The 27,620-nt window shown below is 41.5% G+C and overlaps 1 protein-coding gene across 1 annotated transcript; it reads right to left on the reverse strand.

Annotated features, from left to right (window-relative positions):
• Positions 1-8,069: 8,069 nt before the first annotated feature.
• Positions 8,070-26,549, reverse strand: marchf9 (membrane-associated ring finger (C3HC4) 9). The gene is made up of 4 exons (XM_020942043.1): positions 26,181-26,549; positions 13,619-13,774; positions 8,667-8,859; positions 8,070-8,410 (listed from the first exon to the last, which is right to left on the reverse strand). The coding sequence occupies exons 1-4, from the start codon at positions 26,547-26,549 to the stop codon at positions 8,070-8,072; spliced, it is 1,059 nt and encodes a 352-aa protein (XP_020797702.1).
• Between the last annotated feature and the right edge of the window lie 1,071 nt (positions 26,550-27,620).

Genomic DNA, 27,620 nt, shown 5'->3' on the forward strand with positions numbered 1-27,620 from the left:
ACAGCACAAGCACCAGACGGACAGGTACACCGAGCTCTCTCTCTACCTCTGTGTGTGTCTGTGTGTGTGTGTGTGTGTGTGTGTGTGTGTCTGTGTCTCTGTCTCTCTCTCTCTCTCTTTCTCTCTTTCTTTTACGTGACCCAAATTCCAACAAAGCTTTCTTTCTTTTTTCCCAGATAAAAATCTCTCTGTCGCACCATAATGCCTCAGTCTGATTGTTTTGTTGAGTTCAAAAGTCATTGCCTTTCTCACTTCGTTATATTATTTTTAAAAGTTACTTTAAAGTCATTTTCTGATCAATTTTCTAATGTCGTTTCCTCATCACACACAGACCTGGAGTTGTGTTTTGTTTCTTTCACACGTTTACACACAAACCTGCACATTTACGCTGAGTTCTTCTCTCAAACAGAATCCACCTTGTGATGTAATGTGGTAAAACAGGAAGTGCTCCACTGTGTTTTTAAAGTCCACACATCTTCACTAGAATCATTTGGATCATTTCAGTCCTGGAATTGCCGATCTCTACAGAACTAAAGGTACCAGGAGCTGTTCACATGAAAACAGCCTCTTTTGTATTTGAAGCTTTGCAGATGCAGACAGACTAATAATAAAGAGTTATTCAAACATGTGAATGAAACAAACACAAGCACAGATCTGTTTTTGAGGAGGGAACAACATTCTAACATGACTTAAAACTCACAAGAGTCAATTTAGCATAATACAAGACCTTTAAAGTGCACAGGACTGGTTAGGACATTCAGTCCTTTAATACAGTGGTCACCAACCTGTAGATCGAGATTGACAGGTCAATCTTTTCTGTGTCCCTGGTAGATCTCCAGCCTAAAATCAACAATCTGTAACTGTGATGAAGTTGGATTTGTGAAATTCTCAGTCAAACTGCACTTCAAGGATTGACCAGTGCATGTGTGTTTCCATTTGACATGTGGCATTTCCTCTTCTTACTAAATGTGCAGTGAAAGTGAGTGAATTACTTTGGTTCAGCTCGTCTGTGTGAGGTGGCCTTTTCACAAATGAAAATCATCAAATCCAAGCACAGAAACAGTCGGACTGACAGGCCCCTCACAGATCGTCTCAGATTAGCTGTGTGCAATTATAACCCAAACTTCAAAGTATTCTCAGAGGAAACTCAGTGTCAGCCATCACACGGGGTTTGACAATAACAGAACTCCTCATGAACCCTTTCCATATACTCTTAATGCTGTTTTGAGGTCAAATTTGCACTGTTTTGGTTGTTTCACTGCATGTGGTTTGTATTTTGTTTGTATTGCAACTGCACATTTTTTCTTGCACTGAGTGTAAAACAGAACAGTTCAATTACCAAAACTGTCATTCTGTAATGAGTCTTCCTTAAAGGGACTTCAGAATTTTGGACATAGTGTCTCATTTCCTCTTGATCCAGAGTACTGTAGATATGTGGAGACACTGTTTGAAATATTCCATCCAGTCCTTGTATTTGCAGAGGTCTCTGTTGTTAGACTAGAGCATGTCAATAGTCAGACATTATGGACAGAATTTCTAGGCGCAGAGGGGGTCCGGTTTGGGGACCACAGGATCTCATCTCTGTTGTTCGCAGATGATGTCTTGTTGGCTCTATCGAACCAGGACCTGCAATGTGCACTGGGACGGTTTGCAGCCGAGTGTGAAGCGGCTGGGATGAGGATCAGCTTTTCCAAGTCCGAGGCCATGGTTCTCGACCAGAAAAAGGTGTCTTGTCGTCTCCAGGTGGGTGGAGAGTCCCTGCCTCAAGTGGAGGAGTTCAAGTATCTCGGGGTCTTGTTCACGAGTGAGGGGAGGACAAAGCGTGAGATTGACAGGCGGATCGGTGCAACATCTGCAGTGATGGTTTTACTTCTAAAATGATTCTATCAACACAAACATTCACATGGACAGTCTGGTGTAATAATAGATTTGTTTGGGGTGTTTTGTGGAGTGGGTAAAACTGTTTTTAGTTGCAGGAAAACTATGACCATTGACATGCACTAACCTAACACCAGCGACCTCTGCAAACACAAGGACTGGATGGATAATTGTTAGGATAAATAACTTGGCTTAGGTGGTGTAGAACTACTGCTATGATGTAACTGATGTGCTGCTATACAGTTATTGATGTACTGCTATATTTTATTATTGTACTATTATAATTCACTATACAATGACCCAGAAAACAGGGACCAGATTACAGATGAAGGAGGCAGAGATAGGTTCAGTTCATGTACAAGATATTCTATTTCTATCTATATGTCTAATCAATTAACTAAATAGGGCAAGGACTTATTGATAGGGATATGCAGACTCACGACTCATCACCCTGATCAGAGCAGCAAGACTCCTGTGAGGGGAGTGAGATGAATCCGGGGGATCCTTGTCACAATTGGATAAGATTGTGCAACGTGCCAAGAGGCCTGGCTGCACCAACGAAGAGGCATTAAGTCTAAACCACGGTCGCCTCCCACTATAGTTTGTATAAAAATCATTGTATAGGCTTAAATATTCAGTCTCTGCATGGGAATGTCAGCACAGACTCCTTGTACAAGTATGACTTTGGAATAAGTAAATTATCTGGACTTTATTTCTGTTTCAAGTGTAATTTTTTTGTCTAAGCAGAAACTAACAAACACGTGAGGAAAAGAGTTATTTTCCTCAAGATTATTTCAAAAAGTGTCTCCACACGTCTCCAACACTTTGGCTATAGGAAATGAGGCCCTATGTCCAGAATTCCGAAGATAAATATCACAAGATTGCAAAAATAAAGCAGTCTGAAACTATAAACATGATCACTTTTGTTGTGGTTATTTCTGTTCATGTTGGTAGTTGTGGCTCTTTTCTCAGACCGAGCGTGTAGATGTTTGGCTGAAAAAAGTTAGTGACCACTGCTCTAGTACATAATTCACATGATTCATTTTACATTTCAGGTTGTACTAAAAATGCCTATTGTTTTCTACTTTTGTAATATTTTATGAAGTTTATCATTTCACTTCCTGGTTGCACACTGGCAGCAGATAATAATTTAATAATAAATAAGAGCGGGACAAGATATAATTTCCACAAGACGAGACGAGACACGAGACTGGATCTGCAAGAACGAGACAACACCAGATTATGACATGATTTACTGTAAATAAATTGTTCAATCCAGTTCTCACTTTTATTCTCACAGCTTTTTATTTTACTTGACTGAATATTTGTGCTTTAGTGCTTTTTGTGACTATAGCTTCTCAAAAATGTATCTTGCCAGTCATTTTTATTCAATCCAAATGTAAAAACATGGGAAATAATGTCAAGAGATCGTTTTCAGCATGTGTGCAAAATCTTAAGTCAATTTGTCTCGTGAAATCTTATGGCACAAGATCTTGTCCCATCCCTAATAATAAACATTTAATTGAACTACTAAATTATACAACAATTATGATTTGTTATTGGTTTTGTTTAATCAATGTTTATACTGTCAGAAAAAAAGCCTTGTCTCTGCATTTTGGGTGGAGGGATTCTGTTTAACCCATAGAACTATAATAAAATCTTATTATTATTATTATAGATCCATGGTTTAAACTGGTCTTTAATGGTTTATAATAGTTTACATTGGTCTTATTATGGATCCATGGTTAAAACTTCCTGTAGACCTGTTCCATGTTTTGTTTTCTACTTTTGTTCACAAACTGCCTCTTCACTGATGAAAAACTATTCTGAGTATTTCCCACGGGTCAATTAACCAAACCGTTAGTCACATTTCATGTGGCCATACCAGCTTGTCAAAGTCTGATCTGTCAGATCTGAGAAGCTCAGCAGGGCTGGTCTGGTCAGGACTTGGATGGAGACACTGGGAAAATCAGGAGCCACAGGGGGGCGCCAGGCGTCATTGTGTCCTTAGACAAGACACTTCATCCATATTGCCTAGTATGATAGTGGTGTGTGTGTGTGTGTGAGTGTGTGGGAGTGATGGTGGTGGTTGGAGCAGCCATGCTTCTGTCAGTCTGCCCCAGGGCAGCTGCAGCTGCAATAGTAGCTTACCACCACCAGGTATGGAGAAAAAGAATAATGAATGTATGAAAAATGCTCTGTAAAGCGACTTTGTGACATATGTCTGTGAAAAGAGCCATATAAATAAAGACTTACTTATATTTCTGAATTTATCAAATGCACTTTAAGTTTAAGAAATAGCCTCGCCTAAAAGGAAAAGTTTGGTTAGATAGTTTTCTCAAAAATAAATGACTGCTTAACAAGAACAACACACAGATAAGTTGAGTTTTTAAGTAAACTGGCTTGTACGTTCTCAGAAAAACAGTTTACATTTAAAGTTTAATGTTTCATTTCTTCTTGACTGGAATAATAAGCACATCGTGATGATGATGATGATGATGATGATGATGATGATGATGAAGTGGCCTTGGCATTTTCTGTTTATTGTTCACTGACTTTACACTCTGTTATTTTGTGGGTTTTTTCTAACTTCAGCCTTGAACAGTCTGGTTGTGTGGAGTTTCCGTTTGAACCACGAGAGGGCGCCACAAGCTGAGGCTCTGAGCACACCCACAGCTCTGCACGAGGAGGAGGAGGAGGAGGAGGAAGAGGAGGAGGACTCTGTGGATAATGTTTGTGTACTACAGGTTTGTCGACTGAAATAAAGACAGGGGCGTGTCTCTTCAGAGACCAGACTTTTACATTTTCTGGTGAAGAATAAAAATCAATCAGGTATTGGATTTCTTTAGCTTTACACTGAGTGCTGGATTCATTCAGTCCACACTCCAGACTCCAGTGGCCCCTTCCATCACCAACTCTCCCACTCCACACTCATAAGGCAACGTGGGTGAAGTGTCTTGCCCAAGAACACATTGACAGTTTTTGCTACTTACTCGGTTACTGTGTCAGATACTCCCAGCGGTTTCCTATCGCAGTATAAACCAGACCCAGACCTGCTCAGCAGAAGAGATCAGAGATGATCAGGCTGAACAAAACACAGGTGAATAAAGCTTCTGTGAGACTCTTCAAATGTGCTCCAAATTTGAACAACATACATGTCGAAATAAAAAAAATCCAGACTGTGTCAGCAGAGCTACAAGAAACATCAAGTTTCACACTGAGCTGGGGACCTGCAAGTCATGACTTGAACTCGAGTCAGACTTGAGTCACTATTTTTAGGACTTGAGACTTGACTTGGACTTGAGCCCTGTGACGTGAGAAGACTCGATGCATCTCCTAAAAATATATATATACTTTTCTCTTTACAGCTGATAAATGCGACGCTTCATTTTACAGGAACAAACTGAACCATGTCCCTCCACTTCTCTGTTGGATGGAACTGAAGTACTGTGATGTGGTATCCTCAAATGTACTACAGTAATGTACAGTACAATACAGTACAACTACATACAAAGAGGGAACTACATAGAACATGATCCTCCCATTTAAGTGCAGATACATGATCAAATAACTGATTAAGCTCTTTTAAATGTGAAGTCTTTCTATTCTGACTGTAATGATTCACATTAAGATCTGGACAAGACATTTTAAAAAGAAAAAAAAAACTCTTATATAAATACTAATGTAAAGACTTTTTAAATACAATTTAGTTCATAAACTGCAAAAATGTAAGCTACATTTAAAGACTTGAAATGACTTGAAGCTCAAAACAGACGACTTGGACTTGACTTGGACTCATGGGCCAGTGACTCGAGACTCGACTTGGACTTGCTTGTCTTGGGACCTGATTCGGACTCAGAGGCCCAAGACTTGAGACTCACTTGACACTTGCAAAACAACAACATGGTCCCACCTCTGCTTCCCAATCTCGTCTTTCCTGGTGGGGGGTTGGCCACACGTTTGTCTCTTGCTTTGCTGGAATATTCCACTAGAGGGCATTAAACTTATGTTGCATTTAACCACTCAGCCACCGTGGCCCTCTGCACACTGAACATATTACCCAACATTTTTAGTGTAACTTTTACTTTTAGAGTGTAAAAAAACCCAGAACTTCAATAAAAACAGTGACACACTGAATGAAGAGATCAGAAAATCCCAGTTTTTAATCCAATACTTTTACTTATTATCAAATAGGAGTGGGCACAGCGGCCTCCACACACATGTCTCTGAAAACGCCGTAACACGCCATCGTCCATGAAAAACCCTCAACACGTGTTCATTTGGCAAGCACCATTAGAATTCTGTCCTGTGCTTCATGTAGTGAAATGTGGAGGAAAATTATAGATACCCATGCAAAAGTCCCTGTGAAATGTACACAATTTATTGCAAAGTGTCACTGAAATTTTATAGAATTTTAACTTTTTTTTTTTTAATTTTCAATGACTTATTATTTTGCTGTTACTTATGTGATTCTCTCACATTGGTAACAACGTTTTTTTCAGTTTCGCGGTCTTGTAACCAGCATTAGTTTTTAAAGAGGGGGTATTTTACACATAACATATTCAGATCACCATATTACCTTTTATTGTTTTGAAAATGATAAATTCACTGAAAAAAAACTTATGAACATGTGTCACTTTTGTTCCTGGCGCTCCCTTTGCTCACTCCCCCTTCAGAGCACTATCACAACACAGTCAGCGTGCCTCCTGCTCATCAAACTGACAAACATCACATCAGCTTTGTCAGTTTTGTATCGTGTTTGTGTGGAGAATTGCAGAGCGGGAGCATGAGTGACCTAGGCTGTAAAGAGAGTTTGAAGATCGCTAGATTACTCAGACATGCACGGATGACATCTAAAACCTCTTCGGCATAAAAACAATAAATAATCGATTTTGCAGAATACCCCCTCTTTAAGTTTGTAAGATTTTTTTTACACATACTTGACTGGAAATGATTTTATGGCATTGAAACATGAATTATTTCCATCAAAATCCCAAAAAATCCATTCGTACAAAATGAAAAACGTGAGTAGAAAACAAAACAAAAAAGCAAAAAACTGCTGAAATTAAAAATGTCTATGCATCCTGAAATTGATACTTTGAAAATTGTCTTAACAAGAGCAGGTATTAAAGTCCATTTTGTCAGTTTTGAATCAAAATGTTGTTAACTCTTTAGTTTGTCACCAGGTTTGTTGTGGAAACGTTCCACCCGGTGTTTCTGTCGAGGAGACGTCCCAGTCTCTCCAGAACGGGCCCTTTAAGTCCACAGAGTTCCATGTTTAAAGTAAGTCTTTCATTTTTACATTTTTGCTTTTATTTGAAAACGAATGTCCACACGAGGTAACCTGACCTGAAGGAATCATGTAGAGTTTGAGTGGATCTGACACATTTTTAGTTAACACCTTTTATATTTCATTGTTTGTGACTGGTTTCAATATATTTTTGTGAAATGCTGTAAACAGATTGTTTGCTTTTGAAATAAACTATGATTATTTTGTCTTGAAATGAGATTTTCTCCTTAAGATTAAGAGTAAATAATTGTAGATGCACACTGCAAAGAAATATTAGCAGTAAATCTAAAATGAATTGATTTAAGAACATCTAATCTTACTTGGTATCCTCTAGTAAACATTCTACCAAAGAATAAGAATAAGAAAGAACATTGGCCAATTTCAATTTCAAGTAAAGATAAAATATGAATTCAGGTCAAGCCAATTTAATGTATCCCTAGATAATACTTTTTTTTTTTTTTACAATGTAATAACTAAACAAATGTAAAATGTTAAGCTTTTCTATCTTGTCTATTTTCTAAGTGTTAAAGCAAAATAATCTGCCTGTAGAAAATGAGGTCACTGAAGCCAGACTGTTAAACTGACTATTGACTATTGATTTAAATTGGACTAGCTCGCTTGTATTCTCACACATCACCACTAGATGCTGTTGATGTTACTGCTGTCTGACAGTGTGCCAGCTTTAGTATGGCAGAAGAACCAGAGACATGATCAGACGGCAGTAACATAGGCAGCATCTAGTGGTGAAGTGTGAGAATGCAGCAGGGGCGAGTCAAACCAGTCAGAAAAATATTCTTGTCAAATATTTCAGATCTCATCAATAAAAATCAGCCAAACCATCTCAAACCCACACCCCTCTGTCCCTCGGTCACTCCCTTTGTGGACACTCGTTGGGCAGAGTTCATACTGTGGTCACCCTCATCACCACCTCGCGGTTGGCCCCCGCTCCGAGCCTGGGGTCCTGGGGTCGGAGCTGGCTCAGGATGTGGAGGATGGTGTAGCCGCAGTGCTGATCCAGGATAGTCCTTAGCCTCCTCCTCCTCCTCTGCCCCCCGCTGCTGCCCCCCAGGCCGGACCCTAGGGTGCCGCTCCGCCCGCCCCTTGCCCCGCCCTTCCCCCCCGAGCTCAGGGGGTCCCCCAGGTCCTTGGACTTCTCATAGTTCAGGACTTTCCACTGTTGGTTGACGGCCTGCCAGCGTTTAAAGATCCTGTACACAGAAGAGCCCTCGTGGATGATCAGGCCTGAGGAGAGACGGAGAAACACGGAGTTTAGTTTGAACTGTTTTGTAGAGCATCTTAAAATTATAGCATGCTACTTTTCTGGTGGACAGTCTTCTAGCTGCTGTCAGGAGGACTATCTTACCTACCTACTGTACATGTTTTGGGTAAGTGTGGAAAACCAGAGCACTTCCCACCTAGAACAACTAACTCATGGATCAGCTCCTTACATTCAATCTCATTTTTTTAGTTTAATAGTAGTATTTAACAGTAGCTGTACCTATGCAGACGATGTCCATGAAGCCGTACATGCCGTAGCAGATCTGGAAGAGTAGGTCCTGTCTCTGCCATTTGGCCGAGGGGCTGAGGGATGACCAGATGAGCCACGAGATGCTGGCGATGAGGAAGAGAGAGCCCAGGATGATGGCTGCGATCTGAACCTTCTCGATCACTGTCAGGGAGATGGCCTGCCACTGCACAGCACAGCAACACGGACATTTAACGGTGGGCACAAAGAACTTGATTAAATGCAGTTTGGGAGTAAATGTGCAGGTTTTGTCTTGTTTTCTGTGTTCATTGTAATGTCCTGGCACCAGTGATACCTGCACTTCTTATGTGACCCTTTGAGCCTCGCACGTGGGACCTGGAGTCTTGACTTTTATATTCATTGTAAGTAAGTAGTAAGTAAGAAGTGGGTGGAGATAGAGGGTAGGCGAGAACAATACAGGATTACTCAAGCATGCATGAATCACTCTAATACAACTCTGAGTAAGTGGATAGTGATGAATCTCTCTTAGTTCTTTATATCAGTCTTTTTTTTTTTTTTTTTTTTTTTTTTTGGCTTTTTACAGCTTATCACAGTATTCATATACAGGGTCTCTAACATTTTTCCTCCAGTGAGCTACTTTTACAAAACCAAAATACCAGAGAGCTACCTCTTTTAGCAGTCACAAACAAACAAAAAGTATAAATAAGAGCCTTGATGAGCCTTAGATGCAGAAGAGTTAGATGCTTCTGTAAAACATAAAGCATTATCCCTCTGTGTATCCTATAAACCATTATCCTTTTATCAGTGGACAAAGTTAGGCATGAAAATGATACTTTTACAATGGTACTTAATCCTATTATACTTGTTCAGCATAATACACAGAATTCAGAAATCCCTTGGTGAGTTATTCTGAACGGGGTGGGGAGCTACAGGTTGGCGACCCCTGATCTAAATAAAATCAATACTAAAACTAGTACAGAAACTACTCATGTGAGCAGGTATCCATACTAATAAAGGCCCATTGACAGGAAAGAATTGAAGCTTTCCTGAATGTTTTTAGAATTTATGTATTTATTTATTTCGGTCACAGGTATATTTTGACATTAATTCACAAATAGTCATATTTAACATATACAGACCGAAAAGGTGCAGGCTGAAGCTTAAGCTTATTCTGCCTTTACCCTTTATTCCTTTGTCAGAGCGTTCATCTTGACACCAGTTCATCTTCATAAATACAGCAGGAGGAAACAAACTAATCAGTAACAGAACAACAAAGTATTACAGCACAAACTAAGTCTCATATTTCATGTATCTGTCCAGAGTTAAACATTTAAACTTCTTTATGAAGTGAAAGAAAGTGGTGCACAATTTGAGGTTTTCTGTACAGTTGTTCCACAGCTCCAGCCCTTTAACAGATTTACAAAATTTCATAATGTTTGTTCTAATTTTCTTTTTAATAAACATGGCTGTGCCTCTGAGCTCATATTGGCTTTTTTGGATTTTGAACATGTTCTGTAAAGATTTTGACAGGAGATTGTTGTTTACTTTGAACATGATTTTAAGAGTGTAAAGGTCGACTAAATCATAAAATTTCAGCGTTTGAAGGTTTATAAATAACACATTGGTTGGTTCGTTATAAGTTGATGCTCTTATTGCCTTTTTTTGCAGGTAAAGACTGGATTTGTATTAGACTTATATGTATTGCCCCAAATCTCAATACCGTAGGTTACGTAGGGCAGTACCAGTGAGTTATATATAATAAAAAGACTTAAAGAGTTTTTATCTAGGATATATCTGTATTTATATATAATTGCGATCACTTTGGATAATTTGTTTCTGAATGATGTTGAGCTGGATCAGAACAAGTAGAAGAGCACATAGACATAATATACACACATGGATCACTACTAGTTTACACTACTGGACCACTGAGGGATTATAAGGCCACATATGAATAGAAAAGAAAGTACTATAATTTATTTAATGTTTTTTTTTTTTTGTTTTGTTCTGTTTTTTGAGCAAGGTACAACAACAATATGGAAGAACAAGGATATGTACATGTACATATTTGGGACGTGGTGTTCAAAAGGAGCAGGATGAAGTTTAAAAAAATGAACACAAATATAAACACATATATACATACACGCACAAACTAATAATAGTGATGATGAACAGGCACAAAGTTTATCGGTTATGAACGTACAAAATAAACAACATTGAAAATGAAAAATGTAAGGATTTTATTTTTATTTTTCTTCTGTTTATGGTTGTACAAACTAATAATAATGATATCGAAGGCACAAAAGTTTATCGTTTATGATCGTACAAAATAAAAGGTCATGTTCAAGAAATGTGTTTGGTTAATAGTCGTGGTTTATTTGTGAAGACAATGGATCTGGTCTTCTAGGTATTTCTGTAAGATTTGATTTTTATATTTTTAAAGTGCACCAAGCTTTATATGGTCATCTGAACTATTCCATAAGTCTGCTCTACGACTGCTAACACACACGCTTTTGAGAGGGGTTCAAGAGAATTGTATTTTAAAATTCTTTGACTTCTCAGGTTGTATTTGAATGCATTTTTGAATGTTATCTGGGATGTTATCTTATAATGAAAATGAAAGTCCATTGTTTAAATAAAGAGTGTTTTTATTATCATTGTGGTATCAGAATCAAGATTGTGTATCGAGACTATTCCTTAGTATTGAAATCAGTGTAGATGTTTAGCATCGTGACAACATTACGACATATATTATTTGTTTTAATTTCACGTGCGTGTTTGAGGCCCACACACTCACATGTTGTGGTTTTTGTGTTTATCCAAATAGGACGAAGTGTGAGTCATTTGCACTGGGCTCTGGTACAGACTGAGCTGTGTCTCTGTCTGTGTGTGTGTGTGTGTGTGTGTCTGTGTGTGTGTCTCTGTGTGTGTGTGTGTCTCTGTCTGTGTGTGTGTGTCTCTGTGAGTGTGTGCGTGTGTCTCTGTCTGTGTGTGTGTGTCTCTGTCTGTGTGTGTGTGTCTCTGTCTGTGTCTGTGTGCATGTGTGTGTCTCTGTCTGTGTGTGTGTGTGTGTGTGTGTCGGCAGTGTTGGGAAGGTTACTTTTAAAATGTAATCCCCTACAGATTACAGATTACACACCCCAAAATGTAATTTGTAACGTAATCCATTAAATTACTTAAAGTGAGTAACGTAATCTGATTACTTTGGATTACTTGATATTGTCATGTTTTTTTAAACGACATGAATGTAGCAACCACATCCTGAAAATTCTTGTTTGTTGTCTTCAAATTGTCTGAGCCCAAGTCTCCATGAATAAACAACTGTAGAGAAACAAAGACCACGACATCTTAATATAAGAGGTTTTGTCTGTTAAAAGACAGTAAACAAGATCAGCCTTTCCTTCACCAGATTAAAAATATTATTGATAGAGAAATTTTTTTTTATATGAGATCACCTTAAATTATGTCAACCTACTGTTAGGTGTCATGTTGTTTAGACCTGGTTTAGTCCTGGTTTAGTCCTGATTTTTAGACCTGGTCTAGACCAGGTCTTTAGTTCTGGTTTAGTCCTAGTTTAAACCTGGTTCAGTCCTGCTTTAGTCCTGCTTTAGTCCTGGTTTAGTCCTGGTTTAGTCCTGGTTTTAGTCTGGTGTTAGTTCTGGTTTAGAGGCGCACAGGAGGAAGCGCGGTTTACGCGAGAAAACACGGTCCACACGCGGCGCACGAGACGGCGGTGTCCGCGCTGTAACTACGGAAGGAGACGTGGTCCGCGGGTTCTCAGGTTGATGACGATGATGAAGGTGTTTGTGTGTGTTTGTGTTTGTGTGTGTGTTTGTGTGTGTGTGTGTGTCCCCTCATGTGGCAGGTCACTATAGGACAGTAGTGCAGATATTATGAGTCTATGCAGGTTGTTTTCACCAGTGCCAGTAGCTCCGGTTTCACATTTAAGTTGTAGGCGATTTTATATTTGTTTTTTTTATATATATATCTCACATCGGGAGAAGAATTTCCAAGACACAAATGCGTTTTTACCAATGCACTGCTGCTTCCACTGTGTGACTGACACCGCCAACTTTAACATGACGTTTACATCGCTCTTATTGCGCGCGTTCTGTTTGGGCTTCAGGCAATGAGTGGAATTACCGAAATAAAAAAATAAATAAATGGGATGTAGCACAAAATGTGAAAACAGGAAAATACCGCCTTGTAATCCACTTATTTCAGCAAAGTAACTGTAATCCAATTACCACTCATTGAAACAGTAACTGTAACGGAATACAGTTACTCATAATTTGTACTCTGATTACGTAACGGCGGTACATGTAATCTGTTACTCCCCAACACTGTGTGTAGGGGTGTGTGTGTGTGTGTGTGTGTGTGTACAGTAGACTGTACTAGAGACGTCACATGGAAAGAACTGATCTGTTGACCAGTGTTTCTCAAACTGTGTGTGTCCTGCAGGGAGGACATGAGTTCTTCAGTTTGAGAGCCACTGCTGTAGACAATCAAACAGGGGTTAAAGGTGCACTGTGGAACTTTACTGCTGGAGGGTGTGAAACCTTCTTGTCTCATGGAGATGTTCTTCCATGGCCTGGAATGTTCCATATTCACATTATTGTAATTCTCCATGGCAACCAGCAGGTGACACCACCGGCTGTGGCTCTTGAGCAACAGCACTCTCTCTAAGAAGGTTTGCCTTTCAGGAGTTTACATGTTCTCCCTGTGTCCTGGTTTCCTCCAGACACTTCCTGAGCTGCAGGGGCATGGCAGTAGAGTGACAGGTGTAGAGTGACAGGTGTGATGCTCGCTCTCACCTGCAGGGGCGTGGCAGGTGTAGAGTGACAGGTGTGATGCTCGCTCTCACCTGCAGGGGCGTGGCAGGTGTAGAGTGACAGGTGTAATGCTCGCTCTCACCTGCAGGGGCGTGGCAGGTGTAGAGTGACAGGTGTAATGCTCGCTCTCACCTGCAGGGGGTTCTTGGTGCTGATGGCCAGGACCTGGTATTTGAAGTAGCAGAGCTCACAGCTCCAGGAGCCTCTCTCACTGATCCACCTGATGAGGCAGGGCTGGTGTGTGCAGCGCACGGAGCCGTCACAGCGACACGGGCTCAGCAGCTCCCCCTGCAGGACACACACACACACAACACTGTAAGAAATCACCACTTTACCTTGTACTGTGTAAATACTAGAGTTGACCAAAACAGTGTATTGAAATGTTTAAACAGTCTCAGTTTAGTTTTTTTTTGTCTATTGTTTGTGTCATTGTTTTGTATATTTATGGAGAACTGTCATGTGGGGGCGTGGCTGATGTGGGCTTGTGGGCGGAGCACTGTAAGGGAGATTTGAGGAGAGATCTGTAAAATAGTCAAACACATGGGTAATCTCAAACGTCTTGAGGCGTGTTTTTGATGAGGGAACACTGTTATAATGTGGTAGAAAGCTTCGTCTCTCTTACCACTGCAGCACACGCTCAGTGGATCCTCCTACAGGACACAAGAGGGAACAAAACTTTTACTCTACAGAGGCTCAAACTGTTGAGACACATGCTGCCTCCATGTCCAGTTAATAATGTGATTTCTCCAGAGAAGCGATCGATCAGATGGTCCTACACGTCCAGCACTGGGAGCTGGGACTGACAGCTGTTTGGATACACGAGCACATTCACACACTCGTACATTATAACTGATAGAGTAAATCTAATGTGCACTTACTGAAGCCTGACTGTCCCTGAGTGACACACGAGGTCACATCTGGACAGCTGCAGTCGCTCAGCCTTAAATAACACTGCACCATTACACCATGAGTGTTAAACGTACAGTATATGAAGAGTATATGTTAGACGTTATAGAGAGAAGCCATGTGTGAACAAACGAGAGGCTTAAGACTTCTCTGAAACTAAGATTATGAAGTCTGTCTATGGCCCAGCACCACATCTCCTTAATGCCATATGAACCATATTCTGGTTTAGTCTTGCTGTACTTCTGGTTTAGTCCTGCTGTACTTCTGGTTTAGTCTTGCTGTACTTCTGGTTTAGTCTTGCTGTAGTTCTGGTTTAGTCCTGCTGTACTTCTGGTTTAGTCCTGCTGTAGTTCTGGTTTAGTCCTGCTGTAGTTCTGGTTTAGTCTTGCTGTAGTTCTGGTTTAGTCCTGCTGTAGTTCTGGTTTAGTCTGCTGTACTTCTGGTTTAGTCTTGCTGTAGTTCTGGTTTAGTCTTGCTGTACTTCTGCTTCAGTCCCTGGTTTAGGAGTGCTTTAGATCTGCTGATTTGCTCCTGGTTTAGTCTATGACCTTGTCCTGGTTTGGTCCTGCTTTAGTCCTAGTTTATCCCTGGTTTAGTCCTGCTTTAGTCTCTGGTCTTGTTTTGTTTAGTCCTATTTTAGTCCTGGTTTAGTCCTGGTTTAGTCCTGGTTTAGTCCTGGTTTAGCCTTGGTTTAGTTCTGGTTTAGGTACTGCTTTAAACTTATTTTAGTCTTGGTTTTGGTCCTACCTTAATCCTGGTTCAGTCCTAGTTAAGTCCTGGTTTAGTCTTTAGTTTAGTCTGTAGTTAAGTCCTGGTTAAGTCCCTGGTTTAGCCTCTGATCTAGTCCCGGGTTTGGTTCATTAATCACTGTTGGAGATTTGCGTCTCGCCAGTGGAATACGTCTTGTTATACTTAAAATAAGAAAACATATTAAAATGACTGAATTTGTTTTTAGCCAAGGCTGCTAAAAATACACTCCATTCAACACAGTGTCATTTCCTGCGTCTGTCGTCCTGTCCTCTGCTTCGTGGGGCTCGGCCTGTGTCGCTGTCCAGTGCTGAAATCAACCTTAAAGCTAATATGTGTAACATGTGCTCCTAGTGGTGTAAGAACAACGTCACAATCACACATGAAGCTGGGAGTCCGTGATGGGTCAGAGACTGAGGACACATCACGTTATATAAAGCCCTTTTGGGTTGATTAAACTCTGGATTTAGTTTGTAGGATCTGGCAACCCAACGTGAGGAGCTCATTATGTTTTTTGATTGGATAATGAGAAACAAAACAATACTTCATGTAGCATATTTTGATAATTGTGAACAACTGAACATGGTATTATTAAAGATTCAGTGTGTAACTTTTCAGGTGGGGCTCCTCCACTTGCTTTCCTTACTTTTCCTGTGGTAATGTTATTGCTTAATATCATTGCTTAATTGTCCCTGCGCGCTTCCTCAGAGTCTCGTCATGTTGATGTGTTGTGTCGCTCAGTTGATTTAAAAAGGTTTTGGTGCTGTCTTTCTACCGGTGGAGGCAGGACGACAGCGCCACCTGCAGTCCCACTTCCTCAGGACAGTATCCCAAGTGTGTGAGAGGAAAAAAAGCCCCTCATCTCAGCCTCCCGATCCAGAATGAGCTTCTCTCTTTTACAGTGTCACAAAAGGCCGATTTGAGTTGTTGCTGTTCTGCTTTGTGTTTTGTTGCTTGTGCCTTCGCTGTTTCCTTCTCACATTCTGTCCTATATTCCTTTTTTCGTGGACTGAACGTTCTCCTCGATATGTGTTTTATTGCAGGACATGCAGGATATTTCGTATATGACATTACATTTATGCTCTGGTTCTGTTTTATCTTTTGGGTGAACGAGTATTGTTCATATTGTGTTTTCCACCAGCAGGAAGACCGCACCAAAACCTGTGTAAATCAGCTGAGCGACACGTCACAGCAACATCACAGCACCTCACAGCAGTCCAAACTGTCAGGTATGAAAACAAACTCTGGTCTGAAAAAAGAACATAATAACACAAATTATCTGAAGACCAAATGAACCTCACTGGACTAGTGTTATTGCTTTGCCTGAAGTGACGCTAACAGGCCAAGTGTTGAGTCCCAGTTTCCATTTTCTTCCGCTTATCCGAGGTCGGGTTGTGGGGACAACAGTCTGAGAAGGGCCTCCCAGACCTCCCTCTCCACACACACTTCCTCCAGCTCTTCCGGGGGGATCCCGAGACGTTCCCAGGCCAGCCGAGAGACATAGTCCCTCCAGAGAGATCTAGTCTACGTCTTAAGTTAACCTAGACTTAAGTGTTAAGTCTTAAAATGAAAAATCAAATGCAAGAGATTAATTCATTTTATGTCACACTCTGGAGCATTTCAGGCAAATTTCTATTTTCATGGAGACAGACAACCCTCCAGAAAGAAAGTTCCGTAATGTGCTCTTAACAATACAATCACCATCTTGTTTGAACATGTTGCCTCCAGATGAATCTGAAATCTATTTTTAAAATCCTACATATTCAAGGGTGATGAAAAATGTGGGACGTTGCCATTAGTGTCACGATACTAAAAATCTCAGTTTTGATACTAAGGAATCGACTCGATACTCAATATTCGATTCTGCGTCTCCCCAAAGAACACTTGGACTTTTCCATTTATTATTATTATTTATTTATTTATACGCTTGGGAGTGAGAAACACAATTTCAATTCTTCATATGTTTTGTATAAAGAATTGTCATAAACTTTTTTGAATTTGAATTGATTCTGCAATGATAATAAAACACTTTCTTTAGACAAAAGAATGTGATTTTCAGCATTAAATGGTACTTCATTCTTTAACACTTATATCTGTGTAATTTACCACTCATACTTGAATGGGACTTGTTAGTATTGATACCTGCTCAAATGACTATTCTATTTATTATTATTCTATTCTATTAAATCTATTTTCTTTCTTTTTTTTTTTTTTTTTTTGACAACCCTAATTGATATTTACAGTTTAAAAACTGAAATGTCCTCAAAATGGCGTCTATAAACAGGAAGCTGAAGCTCCTGGTCCCGGCCCCCCTCTGTGCGTTCACATGGTCACTCCTTTCAGCGGTGATGATTTTAGAGCGTCACAGGCTAATCAGCTAATCTGCAACGCTATGGCCTCTTTGTGCTGTGTTTGTCTGAAAGCGAAAGGAGCCGTGCAGCGATGAGTCACCACGGCAACAGACCAAAACATTTATTAAACAACCAAAACAACAATGGCTGGAGATGATCCTGTCTAAAAATGAAATCTACAAGCGCTGGTTCAGGGAGGGCATGGTTTCAGGTGGAGGGCAGGGGTCTGTAGAATTCACTGTTCTTGAAAGAAATCTCCAAACGTCTGATCCACAAATGTTGAATCTTCTCATTATTTGTTTAGGATCGACTCCACAAACTTGTCACATGACTCTTACGTCTTCAAGGCCTGTCAGCTGACCACATCTTTGGGGTTGGATAATGGCGCCACTTTCTGAAGATATTTTGAAAACATAATTGAACTTTTGTTGATTTACACTGGCAGAGAAGAGGTGGAACTTTGTACTACTTTTTGTTTCATGTGGATAGGCCCAGGAATTAGAGATATAAACCATAAACCAGGTCAGCAATTCTGCAGTCTGACAGTTGTACAGCAAAACTCCTAAAATTAAACTCTCATTTATCAGATTAAACAGATTAATATGACAGGTTTGTGGAGCCTACAGTATCTATCATCAACATTTCCTGTCGGTGTGATTCTAGCTGTAGGCACTGTTCTGTCTGAAGCTAAATCTTTGGCTACCTCAAGCTATAAACCCATTTACACAGCAATAGAGTCAGTATAATGTGAATATTTCAAAACTGTGTCTAAACTGGGACTTCACCCACAACTGAACCACAAGAGAACAAGGACTAAACCAGGACTAAACCAGGACTACATCAGAACTAAACCACAACTGAACTGGGGCGAAACTGACACTAACCTGGGATTAAACCAGAACTGAGCCAGGACTAAACCAGGACTAAACCAAGAGTAAACCAGGACTACAACAGAACTAAACCAGGACTACATCAGGACTAAACCAGGACTAAACCAAGAGTAAACCAGGACTACAACAGAACTAAACCAGGACTACATCAGGACTAAACCAAGAGTAAACCAGGACTACAACAGAACTAAACCAGGACTACATCAGGACTAAACCAGGACTAAACCAGGACTAAACCAAGAGTAAACCAGGACTACATCAGGACTAAACCAGGACTAAACCAAGAGTAAACCAGGACTACAACAGAACTAAACCAGGACTACATCAGGACTAAACCAGGACTAAACCAAGAGTAAACCAGGACTACAACAGAACTAAACCAGGACTAAATAAACAGGACTAAAACCAGGACTAAACAAGACTAAACCAGGACTACATCAGGACTAAACAGGACTAAACCAGGACTAAACCAAGAGTAAACCAGGACTACATCAGGACTAAACCAGGACTACATCAGGACTAAACCAGGACTAAACCAAGAGTAAACCAGGACTAAACCAGGACTAAACCAAGAGTAAACCAGGACTACAACAGAACTAAACCAGGACTACATCAGGACTAAACCAGGACTACATCAGGACTAAACCAGGACTAAACAGGACTAAACCAGGACTACAACAGGACTAAACCAGGACTAAACCAAGAGTAAACCAGGACTACAACAGAACTAAACCAGGACTACATCAGGACTAAATCAGGACTAAACCAGGACTAAACCAAGAGTAAACCAGGACTACATCAGGACTAAACCAGGACTACATCAGGACTAAACCAGGACTAAACCAAGAGTAAACCAGGACTAAACCAGGACTAAACCAAGAGTAAACCAGGACTACAAAAGAACTAAACCAGGACTACATCAGGACTAAACCAGGACTACATCAGGACTAAACCAGGACTAAACCAGGACTACATCAGGACTAAACCAGGACTATGTCAGGACATAAACCAGGACTAAAAGAGGACATAAACAGTTGTACATTGTGACTAGAATAAGAACCCCTGTTTCTCAAATTAGAAAAGAATCTGATCTTGCCTTAGCTGGAACTACAACATGTGAGCTGCTGTTAAATCAGAAATAACATAAAAGTAACAAGTTGCCTAGTATTGGCCAACACTTTTTCAGATTGTCACTCTCACCTTTTAGTTAAAAATCTAACCCGTAAACAGGACCGTACACGCTCGATCTGATCAGGCTCCAGAAAATATGCTCTTTAAATCACGTTTGGCCCTATTCACGCTTTCCAGAAGACGTTTGGAATCACGCGGATGATGACTTCCGGTGTAGTTCCCCGACACTGGACATGTGATAAAACTGTGGCGGCGGCGTCTTTACAACCTGCCAAAGCTTTTCATGGAGGACGGGACTCGTGTCTTCAGAGTCACTTACAGACAACCGGATGGAACTGTCGATCTGATGAACATAACGAAACATTACAACAACACCTTTTTAAAAAAAATTACATTAGAGACATTTTAATACACAAACTAATAGGCAATGTAGAAAAGGAAAGAAGAATACAATGACATTTAGATGAAGAAAACTGGGCCATTTTCTCTTTTTTCCCAGAGTTCCCATCACCAGCAGAGCTCAAAGAAAGTCCTCATCCGCATGTTTCCAAATGTCGTCCGGTTTTGCGTGAACAGAGCCCATTTCAAAACTTTTTGGTTGTGTTCGCTTCTGTGTGCATGTGTGTGTTCCCACAGTCATGGAAATCCTGGAAAAGTCATGGAAATTGAGAATGTCATTTTCGAGGCCTGGAAAAGTCATGGAATTTTGTGAATTCAATGAAAGTTTTGGAAAAGTCATGGAATTTTAGTATCTCTTTCCCGCAGCTCCAGTGTTGTGTTCAGGTCTCATGAGTCTGTTCTGAGTATTTCTGAACGTCTGAGTCTTTTGTTTAAAAGAGACGACAGTAAACGCACTGACAGGATTTACAATGTTCAAAAACTATCATCCCAAACCATAAGGTGAGTGGATGATAGTCTGACCAGTTCTACACATGGAGGTGCTGTAAAGTCATGGAAAATTCACTTTAGCTCATAAAAAAGTCATGGAAAAGTTTTGAAATTTTGTCAGTGAAAAAGAGTGGGAACCCTGATGGTGTCACTACAGTAACTGCTGAACATTCTCCCACAGACATACATGCTGAACACCCCCAGCTGGATGTCACTGCAAAGTATCAGTTGTTTCCCGGAGCATGGAGCTTTGTGAGAAGAGTCTTTAGTTTGTAACTTTGTCAAACTTGAGTGTCCTAAAGTGTGATCTGTCCTGTCGTGTGTCGGGGCACACGGCTGAGTGTCCTAAAGTGTGATCTGTCCTGTCGTGTGTCGGAGCACACGGCTGAGTGTCCTAAAGTGTGATCTGTCCTGTCGTGTGTCGGAGCACACGGCTGAGTGTCCTAAAGTGTGATCTGTCCTGTCGTGTGTCGGAGCACACGGCTGAGTGTCCTAAAGTGTGATCTGTCCTGTCGTGTGTCGGGGCACACGGCTGAGTGTCCTAAAGTGTGATCTGTCCTGTCGTGTGTCGGAGCACACGGCTGAGTGTCCTAAAGTGTGATCTGTCCTGTCGTGTGTCGGAGCACACGGCTGAGTGTCCTAAAGTGTGATCTGTCCTGTCGTGTGTCGGGGCACACGGCTGCAGCACACTGCTCCTCTGACGGCCTCATGCTAATCATGCTAATGCTAATGCTAATATCCATCTGTGCACTGCAGGTTTACACTGTTTATCATTATCCACCTTCATCTGGACATGATACACACACACACACACACACACACACACACACACACTCACACACACACACACACACACACACACACACACACACACACACATCACACACACACACACACACACACTCACACACAACTTAGAGATGTTTTTGGACAGACAGAAGCATATATCTATCTATCTATATATCTATATATCTATATCTATATATATATATATATATATATATATATATAATATATATATATATATATATATATATATATATATATATATATATACACATATATACATATAGATTAGATATAGATAGATATATATAAACAGTGATTTGTCCTAGTTTTATACATGTGACTGTACAGGTACTAGACCAGGACTAAAACAGGACTAGATACATTAGTGCCAAGTGCAGAACAATTTTCCTTAATTCTGCGTTACTCATTTCAGTTTTATTCCCAGCCGCCCCAAACCAGGGACGTCCCAGTGTTTCATTTTGAAAACCTGCTCACCGTGAGTCAGGGAGTGGGCAAACTATGGCCCAGGGGCCGTGTGCAGCCCTTTAAACCTTTTAATCCAGCCCACTGAACTTGAATAAATTATAATAAACTTTGTTAATGGTTTATTTTTCCTGCAAGTCCGGTGTTTCCTGACGCACTCTAGATACACTGAGCTTTGTTGAGGTGCGGTGTATAGATGTATCAAGAATCTCGGACTTACCAGTCATTGTGCAATTCATACTGGGAAGGATTTTCAGAAAAAGTGAGCATCAAACCTCCATGTTTGTTTTCCCAGTGGGATGTGTCTATTGACAAAGCCGATCTTTTCAAGTCTTTTGACCATTTCACTTTTGTTTCTGATTCTGATATTGTCATATTTTAGTTTTGGGATTCGGACATCGTAATTGTGTGGTTGTTGGATGTTCTAACAGTGGAAAACGACTCGAGAAATGGGCTTTAAAAATTTGCGAACTCCATAAATGCAAAAGTGAATCAGATGTGTGTGACTCAAACCTCCATTCAAACTGTTTCTCTTCCCAACGGAATTGAAAAATAATGAAAGGTGAAGGTGATGGGCAGGATTGATCCACAGGAAGGACCAAAAAAGTAATCTTTGACTGCTTAAATCATCCCGAGTTTGCAGTGAAGATTTTGTATGTGGAGTCATCAAAGCAAAATCCTTTTTGTTAAGTGAGAGGTGCAGAAGACAAACAGACTGAGCTGCACTTTCTTGTTCTTGTGACTTTACAGAAACATCACATCTTGGTCTGTTTGCAGTGGTTAGGGTTGGGGTTGGGGTTGGGGTCGACATGAGGAGGCGTTCATGTGAATTTTCCCAGTGGGAAAGTCACTTTTCCAATCATTCCAACTCGACATGAACACATCCTGAGAACTGCCACAACAAAACTAACTCCAGACTTTGATGCACTGGCTAAAGAGGAACACAACAACATTGATCCACTGAAATCAGATGTAAGTTTCTCGGCTGTTATGTAAAAATGCATTTATGTGTTACATGTCATTTCTGTTAAGGTGTGCACGTGAGTGGTGTGCATGTGCACGTACGTTCTCATGATAAACAATGCACACCAGATCAAATATAACACACTGACAGACTGGCACGCTGACACTGTTCTGTCCTTGTGTTGGTCGTTGTTGAGTTTTGGGGACGCACATTGAATAGAAGTAGATCTGCATCTTCTACTGTTTTTGAAATAAAGAGTCAGGAGGACAGAACTTTCAGTGCTTTAATATAGTAACTGTTAGTAATAAACAAAAACAAAAAAAACAGTATTTTATTCATTTAATTTCCAGTGTTTTAAGAGTAATTTCAATAAATACTAAAGACTGTGGGATCTGAAAGACGGATATTTTGTTGTAATGTTTTGTAATGACTTTCTATTCAAATTCAAGCTCAGGTTTTCTACATATCCTATGTGATTTTTTTCTCTCCAGTTCATCAATCTTCTCTTGGTCCAGCCCTCCCCTCAAATTTTAGAACCTTTTCTGACCCACGAGCCTAAAAGTTTGCCCTCCCCTGGCCTCAGCTCACATCAGGTGCATGAAAGTTACTTCTGTAGCCACAGCTGCCCTGGAACAGATGGACCAGAGGCTGCCAAACTCCTCCATCAGCCCCTCTGACCATCACCAGCACACACACACACACACACACACACACACACACACACACACACACACACACACACACACACACACACACACACACTGCCAACGACACAACAACAATCAACACAGACAGACTGGGATTGAACCCCTCACCTTTGCATCAGTGTGAAGATCCTTTAGCTCTCTACACTCATCCACCAGCCCACAAAATCTTACATTTAATAACAGGATTTCTGCCTGACCCCAAAAAGACACATGCCACTTTTCCTACAACAGCATATTAACAGGTTTTATATGTTTTGTTTTTGTTTAGTTTTTGTTTAGTTTGTTTGTATCCTGCTAATAAAACTATTACACTATGTATGATGTTGTTGTACATTTGTGTAGAAGTGTTGTGTGGGAGCATGGGAGATGTAGACTCATGGGTGAGAGTTTGAATAGGACCCAGGAGAGGTCGCTAAATTACCCAAAGTCTAAAACCTCTTCAGGTGTGTTTTTAATGAGGGAACAACATTATAACACGTTAGAAAGCTCCAAAAAGTTCTTTGAGTGTGACATCCCTCTTTAAGATGAGCAGGAGTGTGTTCCTGGACATGTGTTGAGTGACATGTGTTGAGTGACATGTGTTGAGTGACATGTGCACGATAAGGAAAGAAATGTTGAATCCACTTGAATCACTGAATCAATGGATCCACATGGCACATTTGGATATATTTTTAGTGTAGGCCTACAGACAATAGTGGATTGTGTCCAAAACGCTGCTCTTGTTTGTCTTCCGTGGACATTTTTGGCGAACTTTCTTTGTTGCTAAGCTCGACGCTGGCGACGCTTCAGATGAGTGGGCTCTGCCACGATCTCATTAAAACAGCGTTATTTAGATCACTACCCCACGTCCACGGCTGCTCCCTCTCTCTCTCTCTCTCTCTCTCTCTCTCCCTTCCCTCGCTCTCCATCTCACGCTCTCTATCACTCTCACTTCCTCTCTCTCTCTCTCTCTGTCTTTTCCTTTCTCCCTCTATCTCTCTTTCCCTCTCTATCACGCTCACACTCTCTCCCTCCCCCTCCCTTCCTCCATCCCTTCCTCCCTCCCTCCTTCCCTCTCTCTCTCTCTTTCCCTCTCTATCACTCTCACACTCTCCCTCCCTCTCCCTACCTCCATCCCTTCCTCTCTCCCTCCCTCCTTCCCTCTCTCTTTCCCCCTCTTCCTTCTCCCTCTCTCTTTCCCTCTGTCACGCCCACACTCTCTCTCACACTCTCTCCCTCCCCTCCCTTCCTCCCTCTCTCACTCTCTCTTTCCTCTCTCTCTCTCTCCCTCCCTCCCTCTTTCTCTCTCTCTCTCTTTTCCCCTCTCCCTCTCTCTTTCCCTCTCTATCACTCTCACACTGTCTCTCTCCTTCGCTCTCCCTCCCTCCCTCTCGCTCTCTCTTTCCTCTCTCTCTCTCTCTCTCTCTCTCTCTTTAGCCTAGATACAAACACTATACCATTTTTATGTCACACGAGCAGGTCTGAACAGGTCTAAAGGAAGACTAAACTAGGACTAAACCAGGACTAAATCAAGTCTGTACAGACATGTTCTGAAGTGTGACTCATGTATTTGTTTGTCAGTTCAGATTTGAGTGTTTTTTCTTCTCGACGTGTTCATTATTAAAACAGAAATGGAAAGTCTCAGTTCAAGACTTTACCCAAATTGTTCCCACGTCCAGAAGCTGATCCTGGGCCTGTGCAGAAGCCCGGGCTGTTTTCTTCAGAAGAACGAGTGGGAGGGGGAGAGATGGAGTGGCTCAGGAAGCTAAATCTGTGCCTCTAAACATCTTTACACAGCAATAAACACCGAGTAATGTGAAGATTTCTTATAGTATACAAGCAAGTATACAAGTACAAGTAGTGGTAGAATGAAAGTACACGGAAAGTACACGGCTGTCCCATGTACTACAACATCACAACTGGGTGTAAACTGGGTCTAAACTGGGACTAAACCAGGACTGAACCAGGACCGAACCAGGACTGAACCAGAATTAAACCAGGACTGTACCAGGACTGAACCAAGACTGTACCAGGACTAAACCAGGAATAAACCAGGACTGTACCAGGACTAAACTGGGACTAATTTGGGATAAAACGAGAACTGAGCCAGGAGTAACCCAGGACTAAACCAGAACTGAACCAGGACTGAACTAGGACTACATCAGGACTAAACCAGGACTACACTTGGATGAATTTGTGATTAAATAAGAATTGAGCCAAGAGTAAACCAGGACTGAACCAGGACTAAACTAGGACTGAATCGGGACATAAACTGGGACTAAAAGAGGACATAAACAGGTGCACGTTGTGACTAGAATAAAAGGGGTTGGACGTAGCCACTTTGTGCGTAAAGAGATTAAATAGGCCGTGATCATGAAGATGTTTTGTGATAGTCTAAATCTGCTCTTCAAACATTTCCAATCACACCACATCAAAACTAACCACGGAACCAGGACTAGATCAGGACTAAACCGGAACAGACCAGGACCAAACCAGAACTACACCAAGACTAAAAGGTGGAAAACAGGTACATCGAGTCTAGACTCAAGAGCCTAAACTAGGACCGAGTCGAGCCACTTTGTGCGTAACAATGTTAAATAGGCCGACTGGATGATCAACAATATGGAGAAAAGGAGCGTGAGTGAAACCACACCACATCAACCGAACCAGGACTCAACTAGGACTAGGACTGGACCAGGACTAAACCAGAACTAGGACTGGACCAGGACTAAACCAGAACTAGACCAGGACATAAACAGGTGAACATCGTGACTTCACTGAGCCAGAAGAACAGCGCCAAATTGTGCGTAAAAGTAGTGAAAAATCGAGAAATCCGGAGAAAAGGAGCGTGTTCCGTACCTGCTCTGGGCCCTGGAAGCAGATTCTACACTGGGGGGTGCGCAGGCTGCTCGCGGTGCTGGCTAGCGACACCGCATCCAGGCCGACCTGCAGCTTATTGGGCTCCTTATCCTCGAAGGCTAAGCTCCGGGGCCGCGGATCGCTCCCGTAGTACTCCTCCTCGTCATCCCGGGAATGGCAGTCGACAAAGGGGGGCATGCAGCCACAGTCCCCCATCCCCAGCCCCAGATCGCGCATGGTGGTGGTGGTGGTGGTGTTGGTGTTGTTCCCGTTGGATCGCCTCTCTGTGTCGGACTGTCGTGTATCGGAGCGCATAAAAACCAGCACTTTAAGTTCATTGAAAAACATGCGGATCCGATACTTGAACATTTTTGGGTTTGCGGGCACTATGACGCCTTCACTGCGATCTGGAAATGTTAAACACACGTACTTCCCTTTCCTTTGTGTGTCGGTTTATTTGAACTATCACAATCTATTTGGATTCATAGAGTCTGTGTTGAAATGATGGGGAACAGGCCTCAGTGATGGCATGTGTGTCCAAACCAATGCGGATCAATTGTTTTCCATTTCGGCTCGGACAGCGCGGTTTTAATCTCCATTACCCAAACAATTCAAGCAATAGGCCAATATTTGACACGGCATCTCCAGCGCAGCCGCTACAATCGTGATTTCGCCTTCACCATTTGGCACAGCGCATTGTTTTTCTCGTCTCTCTCTCCTCTCCCTTCTTCTTCTTCTAGCGCTGGGCTCCTTCTTCTTGCAGTAGAGACTAGCCTACATGGTTTTGCTACCCAAAGCAGAAGACGTGGAGAGAGTGGATGAGACGAAAGCGGCGCGTAAAAAACAGTTTAAAATCCCAAAAAGACACGCCATCCGAGCGATCGCACCTGCAGCTCGTGTCTACAACCATAATCCAGTTGGAAATTCGCGTAAGACTCAAATAAACAATGTCTTTTTATTGTCTCTTTAGCGCATAGCATTCCGGGTGTCAGACCATTTCTCAACGAAGGCTCCACCACTTCACCGCATCCACGCGAAAAACAAAATCCATCCTTTTCGCATCTTGAGGGGGGCTACTGTGGTACAAAAAGGCAACAGCGGCTCCGAGCAGCGGCCGCGAGCAGCTCAGACCCGCGTCCCATCTCAGCGCGACATCCGAAAGCGATTCTCGGCAAAGCAAAACATCGTACCCCGAAAAAAACCCACCACGACGTCCACGGAGAGAGGTAGGTATGGAAGAAAGGCACCGTGCGCTTTTATCTCACTTAAAATAAACGTAGAAAAACACGAGTGGAGACGTGTCTTACGCACCAGAAGTGTTGTATTGATCTGTGGATCGGAGAGGCGATGGTGTGATTTCTCTAGCGCTGATTTCCCTCCCCGAAATGGTTGGCTTGAGCGCAGTAGCTACTTCCGGAATGGCTTGGAAGAGAAAAAAAA

The sequence above is a fragment of the Boleophthalmus pectinirostris genome, unplaced genomic scaffold (genome assembly GCF_026225935.1).
Source record: "Boleophthalmus pectinirostris isolate CB_2022bp ecotype Guang Dong unplaced genomic scaffold, ASM2622593v1 HiC_scaffold_8, whole genome shotgun sequence".
NCBI lineage: Eukaryota > Metazoa > Chordata > Actinopteri > Gobiiformes > Gobiidae > Boleophthalmus > Boleophthalmus pectinirostris.

Bases quoted from the DNA above. Each gene is read 5' to 3' on its own strand.
- marchf9 (XM_020942043.1), bottom strand. From the start codon at position 26,549: ATGTTCAAGTATCGGATCCGCATGTTTTTCAATGAACTTAAAGTGCTG. The intron at 13,775-26,180 runs GTACGGAACACG...TGTGTCCTGCAG, and splicing joins GCTTCCAGGGCCCAGAGCAG to GGGGAGCTGCTGAGCCCGTG. The intron at 8,411-8,666 runs GTACAGCTACTG...GTCTCTCCTCAG, and splicing joins CATGGACATCGTCTGCATAG to GCCTGATCATCCACGAGGGC.